At 42.8% G+C, this 12,277-nt stretch overlaps 1 protein-coding gene across 8 annotated transcripts in view; it reads right to left on the bottom strand.

Annotated features, from left to right (window-relative positions):
- FAT3 (FAT atypical cadherin 3) overlaps positions 1-12,277 on the bottom strand; it is a 430,787-nt gene that overhangs the window by 29,420 nt on the left and 389,090 nt on the right. For all 8 annotated transcript variants that reach the window (XM_072134102.1, XM_072134101.1, XM_072134104.1 and 5 more), the window contains 3 exons: positions 9,627-9,770; positions 7,142-7,339; positions 5,951-6,749 (listed from right to left, as the gene is read on the bottom strand). In XM_072134102.1, coding sequence (XP_071990203.1) covers positions 5,951-6,749; positions 7,142-7,339; positions 9,627-9,770 — 1,141 coding nt within the window. The remainder of the gene's footprint in view (positions 1-5,950; positions 6,750-7,141; positions 7,340-9,626; positions 9,771-12,277) is intronic.

The following is a 12,277-nucleotide window of genomic DNA, read 5'->3' as shown; positions in this document are numbered from 1 at the left end:
TGGTTGGTACTGTTATAGGGTTTCTGTGGATAACAACATGTTATGGTCCCCTGCCTAGTGTTGTATTGGGGGTCCCAAGGCTGGTGCATTGATGCATGTCCTATTACTGGCGATGTTATGAAGTCTCTCGATGGTCATGATATGGTGGTACCAAAGCCGGTATTGTAACAGGGCTTCTGTGGTTAACAATTTTATTGGGTCTAACGCCTGGCAATGTTATGAGGTCTGGAAGTCACTCTATGGTGGTACTAAGGACAATATCTTGGCCAATGTTAATAGGGCCAAGTGGCTGATGAGTGAAGGTCCCATAATGTCGATTTTTCTGAGAGTCATACTATAGTAGCCCTGTGGATGGTACTACTAAGGGGGTTCTGTTTCTGACAATATTATTGGGTCCTTCACATTGGTAAATGTGGGAAAGGAACCCTAACAATGGCTCTGATATAAGGCAGTCATTCTATATCAGCCCTAATGTTGTTGACGTTGTTAGTGGGTCCTATGTCTGGTAATGCTGTGGAGTGGTTATTCATGAAGGTACTATGATTGGCGCCATTAGGTTTTACCTATGGGTCTGTATTAAGGGTCTTATGGTGGTCACATTATAAAGGTCTTATGGCTGACACGGTTATGATGGTTCATCTGACTCTGCTACGAAGCTCCGGGTCTGTAACGTCACCATTGTTCTGTGCCCATTTCTATTGTGTATGTGGATCCTCTTACAGGAAAATTTGTGGGATTGGCTCTGGTATGGAGGTCCTGTTATTTGTTGGTCCCATAGCTGGAACAGTAAGGGGGCCTTGTGGCTTGTAGGTGGTGCAGTCCTTGACTTTTGTCTAATTTGTAGTCATATAAAATGGCTACCATTTTCAAAATTGGCCAACCCTTGGCCAAGCAATAGCCATTCTCTACGTGCCACATCCTAGCAGGTCATACCAGGAGAACCAATGGAGAACAAGGGTCCAGTAATGTAATTAAAGCCCAGAGAAATTTCCCGACATTGGCATTGTCTATTTTCCGGCGTGTCACTGTATTCTTCAGCCTCGCACTCCCTGAAGAAATTCTGCAAATGTCAACATATGTTTATTCATATAGCCGCTTATTCATTCCAGCGACGCATCTGATAACTATTAATGCTGGAGAGTTTTGCATTTCAAAACACATTGATAAGACTAAAACAAACTAATTGTGATGTTTCGAAACATGTCGGGTTCTGAGTTTTAACAATTTCCCACCTCGGCGCTTATATTCAGCTGGAGGAGCTAGCCATCCCATGCCCCTGGAACGCAACCCGTCTGATGCCGTCTCATCTCAGATCTATTGACTGTATAATTCACAGCCAGTGTTCTCTGCTATCAGCCACTGCAGAGTGGACCCCATCGGCCACATATTTGGACATCAGTACTAAATCAACCTATAGGCCACTTCAACCATCCCAACCCAAAATCATCATGCAAATGCCCCTCCTGCTAGCGAAATGGATTGCAGAACAATCCCCCAAAAGGACTTTTTGGCATATCATCAATCCTTTTAGGGTTTTTTTAAGTAAATGTGGTCATGGTGGTGGTGGGGAGGTCCTCTTTTTAGGAGAAACATCTCTTGACTAGAGTGCAAAAGTGTTACTAAAAGAATCTGCCTCTCTGGAGGACTTATCCTGTAATTTATGATACAGACAGACCTTTGATGTTGTCGGCCATTGTGTAATACATCATTTATCCTGTGGGGGCACTGCAGAGAAATACAAATATTACAGCTCATAAACTAAAGTTCATCACTAGAGGTCCCAACAGGGGGCTGTTCTTATGGTATGTGTCTTTATCAGAGGACCCTTCCATCCAGCAGGGATTGTCAAAAACTATGTTTTTTTGACTCATTCTCCTACAGTCCTATCTCTGGATTTAACATTACTCATAAGAAATTCATCTCTGGAAGCTTCCTGTGTATTCATTTGTCACTCTGCTGCGTGATAAACACTGGTTCATCTCTACGTCAAGAACTCAGACTCGTGGCACTCGGCACCAGATGTACCCTGAAACTTTAATGTGTGACAGATGGAAGAGTGTGGCCTTTCACATTGGAGAACGCCAACAGAAAATTGAAGAACTATGTGAAATTCTATAAAAAAATCTCATAACTTTTTATTTTGGCTTTATTGTGGGTGTGGATATTGGCAGCCCAATCCAGATTTATAAGACACTACTTCTACGCCTCTTATGTATAACATAAATGATTAAAACTTTTTAAGAGTGGGAACTTAAGCCTAAAGGTATAAGTAGTATAGTGTTGACAAGTTTACCCCTACATGAGTTGAGGGTCCGTTTGGTCTCTTTGTAAAAAACCAAGTTGGGCCTTTAGATACCACCTCGGACACTGCTCTTTTCAATAACTCCTAAATAAATCAAATTTAAAAAATGGTGATATCATATCATAAGAGTGAGTCACATCGTAAAAAAATCCAAATTGCCCCTCTATTCCTCATCTTGGCCTATGCTTTTTTAGCCGAGCCTAAGAACAGTGGGGCACATTTACTAACCCGGTCCTGTCGCGATCCAGTGGCGGGTTCTCCAACGAGGATTCGGGTCTTCCGGCGATTCACTAAGGTCGTGCACCCGATGTCCACCAGGTGTCACTGCTGCGCCGAGGTCCGCCGGAGTTCACCACCCAATTCCTGGTGCAGGTAAGTGCCTGTCAAGCGACACATTTAAAAAAAAAAAAACACGGTTTTTCAGAATCCGTCGGGTTTTCCGATGGCCACGCCCCCCATTTCCGTCGCATGCAACCCGGCGGCGATGCGCCACAATCCGATCACGTGCGCCAAAAATCAAGGGCAATTCGTCGCAATCCGGTCATTTTCTGGAAACCCGACGAAAAAGAGCGATTCGGGCCATTAGTAAATGTGCCCCATTGTGTCATTTAGCCCAATGCACTTTTATCCAATCTGAGTAGCCTTTAGAAAGCTAAAGTCTTGATCCCGCCCCCGAGGAACATAAATGGATTAATATATACACACACTTCTTGAAAGGATCCTCTGCTACAAAAAGAGGGAATTTTTATGGCATATAGACACTTTAATTACTAAACTTTGTAACTGAATTGGAGGAAGGTATTGAGTGTTAGTTTTTAGGTCTTATCTAACCCCGAAAATAAACAAGTGGACCAGTCTGACCCTAGTACTGAAATCCATGTTTCTCATATAGACGCCATTTCTACTCCTGGTCTGTAGTTATAGTAAATGAAGTAGAGCGCAGATCATACGTTCCCATAGACAGAGGAGCTGAGCCGTGTTACGTTGCGGGTTCGGCCACATTCCTGTGTGTTCAGCACATGGGAGACATATGGCATTGATCAACTCAATATGTTCTAGATTACATCTAATTTAGATGTTCATGTGTCTTCACTAAACCTGATTATAAGATGCAAGGCGGTGGGATTAAACAACACTGCAGAGCTGCCATTTTTTACGAGGGTGACCCCCGCGCTTACATTTACCATTGCTCGGTTTGTTACACTTTCACATCTGCTTTTTCATTACCCAAAAAAGAATTCATGCAGTCAGCAGGTGCCGTCTGTGCTCCGTAGCTGGAATTATGCTACATCCCATTATTTCTTGTGGAATTTAACCCTTGTTTTATATGCTCCCCCTTTTGGTGTCTAAAAGGGACTCTTCTCATGCACACTTGACTCTTCTCTGTTCATACATCTGTGGCACTCCAAGCATTTTTGGGCCCCTGTTCTCATCATTGGATAGGAGGCAACCTCTATCTTTCCCGAAATTTGTATTGTATTAATGTCGCCTTTCTACAAATTCTGCAACATTAAAAAACCCAGTCCTATGGAACAGACAAAGTCAACCAATATATTATAGTACATTCTTTTTATATTATTCCGTTTTAAATTTACTGATGCAAATGCAAAAAGGAAATGGAACAGGAAACGTTTCATCCCTCGATAAACCATCCAGGATTCCATTAATGACCTAGTTAAGGTCGGAGAAAACACTACAATGGGAAGTGAAAGCAAAACAGTGAATGTCACACGGCTGGGAATTAATACGCGGCGGAATTTTAAGCAATTAGACTATGTCATAATAATATGACAGGAAAATGTGAAAATCATCCGTGTTTCAACACCCCACCCCCTTAACACTCATAAAAAGAGAACGTACAGTGAAGGCTTTCAATTTGTGTCCACGAGAATCCATTATTTCCGTAAGTCTTATAAACACCAGGTTGGCATCTATTCGGGCTAATGTATTCTTTAATTTGTTTTCAATAGGCAACCTATGTTTAGAATCTGGGGCCGTACAAGAGGAGATCATCCGTATTCCCCCGCCTCGGCAATCCTGATGAATGACGAAACAATGGCCCCAGCTGTTCCTCCGCTATTAGTTTTCTTGGTTAGACCTACGGCTCTCGAGCAATATGTAATTAGACTCAGACAGCTACCACCGATTTACCGTGATTTTCTAAAAATACTCAACCCTACAATCATTCGCGGCATGGAGCGGAGCAAGGGAATAGCTAATACATTGTTTGCTTAGTTTTCTGCTTATTGAAGCGTTTTTTTTGGCCACTTGTCACGTCAAACACAAAAATACTTGACTGTTCTATTTAAAGTATGGGTTCCGGTTTAGTAACCCTCAGACTCTACTAGGTAGATCCCTAAAGATGGTGAACCTTTTAGAGACCGAGTGCCCAAACTACAACAAAAACACAATTACCGACACAATTTCCGACATGGCAAATCAAGCGGCAACTTATTTTTCCATGCTTTGTCACAGATTTGAATCTTATTTGTATCCTGAGGACACCAATACAGTAGAAAGAACGTAGAGATATTTGGATTATTATTGTAACTACCCTCTGGGGTCCCCTGAACAAGAAAAATTGTGGGGTCAAGGCAGGAGCAGCAATGATAATCCAGTCCTTTCCACACCTTCTAACTCATCCTACTGTAGTTCCAGACAGCCATAGATGTGTCGCTTTAAAATAGTTCATACCACAGCACAACCTGGGTGGCCTGGGACGGTGAGAGGTGGCCTTTAGGCCTGTCTGATGAACTCTGTGCCGCGGTGAAGACCTGGGCTCTCACTGCCATCCTTGCACCTCTGGTACCCGTGCCACAGGTTTGCCACCAATGCCCTAAATGGTCTGTATATGGCCTTTCGTTTTCCTATCCCAGTGTAACCCTTGTTTGTCTCACTTCTGAGGCATTGTGATATTGGGGGACAGCTAATGTGGAAACAGTAATCAAGGCAAAGTTGTGGTGGAATGAGATCACCAATCCTTGAGAGTTAGGGAGCTATCAAGACCTCTAAGGCCAACACTGTTGGGTACATGTGTACATGGGATTTAGGTTCCCTCATATCTCGCTGCCTCCGCACCCATGGCACCACTACCATCTCACAGGATATGCCTACTTTCAGGATAGGATTTCACAAAACCTTTGTTTTGACAATTTTCTATAAATTTTACTGGAATTTTTTAAAAAAAATTGGGATTCAGTTTAGTGCAGAACAAAAGTTGCAAGTAGATCCAGCATCTTACTATATGATCAGGCACCTATAGTAAAATAAGGGGGAGGACCAGTTTTGCCCAGGTTTAGGATCTGCTACTATTGGTCCCTTACAAACTCTGAAAAGGGGGAAATTAATGTTTGGGGTTATTGTTGATTACAACATCCACCACCTTACATCCTCATTGGGTATGTCTGCAGTAAGGGTACATAGTAGTGTGATGGATATTAGCCCCCAATAAAGTTTTCTGGCAGTGGACTATTTCCCTCTCCTTAAAAATACACGCATGCTTGGCCAAACTGGACATGCACGGGTATGGGTGCACATTAAGAATTGCTTTCATCTATCTTTGGTTTCGGGCACAAGATAGATTAGAAGATACATTAGTGCTTGAGGCATTATACATGCAATGTATGAACAATCCATATGCCCACTTACCATTACATATACACCGCACGTTCCTGTAAAACCGGGGACACACAAAGCTGATTCGGGCCGTGCTGTAAGTCATTAGCGAGTGGGAATCTATCGACAATGTCTGCTCACAATGTTGCTCTTGACAATCTAATCCCGAACAATTTTTTTCCAAGATGGTTGATATCCGAATTACATTTTCCAAATGTCGCCTTGCATTTGAGAGCTTCTGAATCAGATAGGCCGGCTTATAGAAACCTCCGCTCTGCATTTGTACGGCAAACAACATATCGAGTTGGTTTGTACCCGCCACCGGCTGAATGCTGATTATATACAGGCTGTCCTCCTTCTGCGTAAGAACTGCGTTGCGAAGGGTCCGTCGAAATCCATGCAAGTGAAGGCCAACAAAATCTTCTGGGGAGATATTCTCAAAGCGTATGGTGACAGCATTGTACAACATCTCCTGGATCAACTGCTCAACATGAACAGTGACATCTACCGAAACTTGATAGCGGCTATCACTAACCGATACGTTCAGGTTATATTTGCCCCCGTCAAGACCACCAAGGGCGATAACTTTCCCATCGTGATTATTTACTTTGAACAAACTTTTCTGCTCAGACTTGAGGCTGTAGGAGAGGACATCATAGACATCCTGATCGGTGGCGTGAATCTTGCCAATGACTCCTCCAGGGAAATCATCTTCCATTGTAACAATGTAAATCTCTAGAGGGATGGCAGAAGGTTTGTGGACGCTCTCTTCAATGACTCTTACATGGACGTAGGTTTGAGAGGCCATTGGAGGTTTCCCTGAGTCTTTAACCTGTTTTGAGACAGAGGTAAGTTATTGTCGTAATTGTCTTTTGGGGGAAAAAAAACAAACACTTTGGGCTTTTTCACCACCAGTCTGACTTTTCCTACTTACCCAAAACAGCTGTCTGCAAGAAGTTATTCTACTGCCCCTGAGGGTATAACCGACACCTAATGGTGCCCAAAAGAGCCCACAGACTACAAGGCCCATTGTGCTCTGGCTGGGTTGTGTTTATAGTGTATAGATTCTGTGACTCAAGCTACGTACACATGTGAACATAGTAGAGAAGTCTTTGGTTTGGCTCAAATACTCAAAACTGTTGTCTGGAAAATGTTATTGCTAGCCTATCCTCAGCTTTGGCTCCCATAATGAAGATGTTGGTGATACAGATAAAGCTTTAATACCTGTATGACAAGGAGATGCTCATTCGAGACTGTGTGTTGAAAGACAACCGCAGAACGTAAGACTCCCGACTGGTCCAATAAAAACTTGCCACCTTCATTTCCGCTGGTTATGGTGAACGTGAACGGTGGACCGTTGTGGTATGAGTCTTTGTCGGTGACTACCAGCTGGAGAATACTTGTACCAGTGGGTTTGTTCTCCTAAAACATAAAGGTAACAATTATGGTATCTGAATATATAGCAGAACAAATGTCAACAAAACACTTTGTACACAGTAGATGGTTCTATCTCCTTCGGTTTTATGGAGTTTAATGGATAGAGCCACCAATATCCATATCTACCCCTTACACACAAACATTTTTATACTGCACTGTACAGTTTTTATATGGGTCTAATCCATTTGAATGTCCGCTTTACCCACCACATCGTTTCAGAGCCATGCATTTGCCCAGCTTCCTATGGAGAGTGGAGGAGTGAGGAGCGCTCTCCTCCCCTTCCCATCTGCACCCAGCCATGTGCTACGCTGGGTACAGCCCAGGTGAGAACATTGCAGTTTGCAAGGGGCCTTAGAATGATCTTATCATGTAAGGTGGATATGGAGATATAAGCATTGTATACTGCTTCAATAACCATCTTAAACATAAGGCTACTCCTAAGGACTTTGTCTTAGGGCTTATTCACACTTGCAATGGCCATGCCTGTAAAATAAGCCCTTACTCTGTTGTTCTTTTTGGTCAAGCACCCTGCTATGGCTGAGGAACCTTTGGCTCAGGAACTCTACTCAGGAACATTATAGCTCAAGCACCCTACTAAGGAACATTATAGCTCAGACACCCTGATCAGGCTCAGTAACCTCTTTGCTCAGGTATCCCTAAATACAGATGTACAAACACAGGTTCAAGAATGCAAGGAACCCCATTGCTCAATCACCAATCCATGGGAAAACATGCTTTAAATACAATTTGTTCTGTGTGATTTATAAAATCTGAGACATATCGGAAGTACAGTAAGGACCAGAGCAGTTTGAATAGAGTCGATAATGTCCTCATAATATATGAGCCTATCCCTTTTCTTGTACATGTCCTCAATAATGTTCAGCAAGATGGATGTTATGTTGGTTCTTCAACCATCAGTTATGCAGAATATTCTCCTTTAAGCACACACAAACATTTTCCCAGATAACGACATTGAATTACTTTGTGCTCCTCATGGTCCTACATTTAGATTCTTACATCTAAAGATCCATTAATCAATATTCAAGGTTCTGCAGCGTGACGTATCAGCCGGCTCATTCATTATGGTACAGTAATGGAGTTCTCGGCTCGGGACCCACAGAAATCAGTCACAAGACGCAAGTCCCATCTAGTCTACGGTCAAGTGATTAGGTGGCCCCTCAGATGTTTACGAGACTAACCGGTCCGTCACCTGCATTACATATTACCCATCATCCTCGCAGTACATTGGACAAAGTGGATAATTCTCGGCAGAACGTTAGAAAAAATGACTGTGTTATATTTAATGTATAACGGGAGGCATTATACAATTTATTTCACCTAGAAGCTAATGGCAGAATATTACAGAACTTGGCTTGACGTGGCTGTAGAAGAACATTTGCTACGATATATATCAGGAAGACAAAGTTGCAGAGGCGTCCGATCTCAATGCATATGGCATGTCTTCCACTAGTTATTATTGGAGATTAAAATTCAGGCGTTCTTTTTTAAATGAAACAGTGCCCCTCTCTGTCCACAGGATGAGGCTGGTATTGCAGCTTAGTTACGGACTGCATCTTTTTCTCTCTTGGGATCCTAAGGCTCGGATTCCATTGAAGTTGGATTTTTTTTTCTGTAGACCTCAGCATTCTTGAGCTGTGGGTTATGACTCCCTAATATGCCAATTAGGCTCTCAACTTTCAAATGGGTGGTCCTGGGCTAGAGACAACCCTCTATGTCAGTGGTGGCGACCCTATGGCATGGGTGTCAGAGGTGGCACTCAGAGCCCTCTCTATAGGCACCCAGTCCATCACCTCAGGAACGGTTTATCTGAAAGGACTCAAGGCCTCCTCCTGCAGTCCTTGGTCACCCAGGAAGTGCCATCTTTGGCGCCATTTTAAAGCGACACTTCCTGGGCTGCCTGTGACTACATGAAGAGCAGGAGGTGTGGACATGGCAAGATTATCATTGGAGCTCCTGCTTTGGGCCCCCACAATTCTTTCTCTTTAGGGAACCCCAGAAAGAAGATACAATAATAATCAAAATTTCTCTTCCTTCCTTCGGCTGTATTGATGTCCTCAAGATGCTGATACAGTTGAAAGCTGTGACAAAGCCGGGAGCAATAAGTTTTTGCTTAAATTGCCATATTGACACTTTGCGATAAGTAACCAAGTTTTTGTCGTGGTTTGGGCAGTCTGTCTGTAAAAGTTCCGCCATCGCTGCCCTATGATCACTGATACAAGTATAACATACAATACTATATGTTGTAGTTTACCTGTATGACGGCGCTGTAGTTGGCCGGTGTAAACTGGGGGCTGTTATCATTGACATCTGAAATATCGATATTGACTGTGACGGTGGATGAGAGGGGTGGGAGACCACTATCTCGGGCCTGAATCAACAATGAATATCCAGAAACCTAAAAAGAAAACAAAAAGTAACAAAAAATAAGATTATATTTTTTTTTATAGAAATGGAATTTCGGAGGCAGTAACTTATGGTAACACACAGTAATTGAGTAAATTCTGCGTAATCATCAAGGTTATAGGAATGGTAATAGCAGCAGGAGGATAGCATGCTGACCCTGTTACCATATACTCCTGTTCTTTAACATTTGTTTTTTTTTGCATTGTGAACCAAACATGCCTTGAGAATGTTGTAGCTACACTGATGCAGAAACATTTCTTGTTTAATCCCTGAACCAAGTGGTTTTGCTCGAAAAGCAATTATAAAATTCACGACCTTGGGAAAGCTGGGTGCCGAACATAAACACATTACAGGCGGAGCTTCCTTAACAGGACTAATCAACCTTAGCTGGATCACTCACATTGATTACTTATGCCTGTCAGGGACAACACAGTGATTACATCATTCTCTGGAGCAGGGCATAATTAGGGTAAGAGGAGAAGCACTGGAGGGGCCACAGGAGCAACAGAGCCTAATTATCATAGTTTTTATACTTGTTTTTTTTTTCAGCAAAACCACTCAGTTCAGGGATTAAAGATATGTTTCTGCATCAGTGTAGCATTCTGAAGGTATGTTTGGTTCATAATGCATAAAATCAAATGGTAGATTTGCTAGTGTGGCACTGAGAATAGGGGGATGTACCCAACAGGACACATATTTTGAAGTCAGTCAGGATTGAACATTGTGTAGCTAGTTATGTGAATGAAGACAGCAGCAGAAGATGAATGTTATGAATATATGGGAGAAAGTGACCTATAACATGAGGGATGATTTAGAATTCACCCTTATTATATACATTTTAGCATGTCCCGAAAGAAGGAAACTGTCGTGGTATAGTGAGAGAGTGTGAGGGAATTGTGACAGCAGCAGAGTATGAGTCTGTTGATCTAGGAGGCAGTGACCTGTTTATAAATGTTGTCATTTTAGCTAACAGGAGGGTAACTTGGCATCAGGGCTTTAAATTAAGGGGTATACAGGTGCTCTATCCAACAGACACATATTTTGAAGAACATTGGGGCAGATTTACTTACCCGGTCCATTCGCGATCCAGCGGCGCGTTCTCTGCTGTGGATTCGAGTCCGGCCAGGATTCACTAAGGTAGTTCCTCCGACGTCCACCAGGTGGCGCTGCTGCGCTGAAGTTCCCCGAGGCCCACCGGAATGCACTGAAGTTCACCAGCCTATTCCTAGTGAAGGTAAGTGCGAGTCCGCAACACTTTTTTTTAAAAATGCGGCGGTTTTTCCGAATCCGTCTGGTTTTCGTTCGGCCACGCCCCCGATTTCCGTTGCGTGCATGCCAGCGCCGATGCGCCACAATCCGATCGCGTGCGCCAAAATCCCAGGGCAATACAGGGAAAATTGGCGCAAATCGGAAATATTCGGGTAACACGTCGGGAAGACGCGAATCGGGCCCTTAGTAAATGACCCCCATTGTGTAGCTAGTTATGTGAATGAAGACAGCAACAGAAGATGACTGTTATGAATATATGGGAGAAAGTGACCTATAACATGAGGGATGATTTAGAATTCACCCTTATTATATACATTTTAGCATGTCCCGAAAGAAGGAAACTGTCGTGGTATAGTGAGAGAGTCTGAGGGAATTGTGACAGCAGCAGAGTATGAGTCTGTCGATCTTGTAAGAGGCAGTGACCTGTTTATAAATGTTGCCATTTTAGCTAACAGATGGGTAACTTGGCATCAGGGCTCTAAATTAAGGGGTATACAGGTGTGTATGTGTGCTGTATCCAACAGGACACATATTTTGAAGAACATTGTGTAGCTAGTTATGTGAATGAAGACAGCAGCAGAAGATGAATGTTATGAATATATGGGAGAAAGTGACCTATAACATGAGGGATGATTTAGAATTCACCCTTATTATATATATTTTAGCATGTCCCGAAAGTAGAAAACCATCGTGGTATAGTGAGAGAGTGTGAGGGAATAGTGACAGCAGCAGAGTATGAGTCTGTTGATCTTGTAGGAGGCAGTGACCTGTTTATAAATGTTGCCATTTTAGCTAACAGGAGGGTATCTAGGCATCAGGGCTCTGGATTCAGGGGTCTAAAGGGAACATTGATGCTGTATATGGCACAGAATAGTTGGGGGTCCTGTTTATTGTTTACGTAGAGCCTCGGGGCACTGCCTCACCTATAGGTGTCTTAATCGTCACTAAATATTAAAGTGCCTTGTTGTAACAAATTGTACAGAAATGTGTAAAAGCTGAATATCTTAGAACAACTGGGAAGTAGCATCCATGCCTGGGGACCTCGGGGGAACATAAGATGATGTGACAGTGTGAAGAGTCATTCTTATCAATTTCCAGGGGACTTGTCACTTCACACTAGGATTCCTCTAGTGACTGCCTCATTGTGATGCTACAAGATACGTTACAATAAATCATCACGGAAAATAGTTTCTACCGCTCCGGATTCTATCTTTATTATCTAGAATAACA

Source organism: Engystomops pustulosus, chromosome 2 (genome assembly GCF_040894005.1).
Source record: "Engystomops pustulosus chromosome 2, aEngPut4.maternal, whole genome shotgun sequence".
NCBI classification, from domain to species: Eukaryota; Metazoa; Chordata; class Amphibia; order Anura; family Leptodactylidae; genus Engystomops; species Engystomops pustulosus.
Note: the sequence above shows the minus strand (reverse complement) of the source record. Positions and strands in the feature narration are given on the sequence as shown.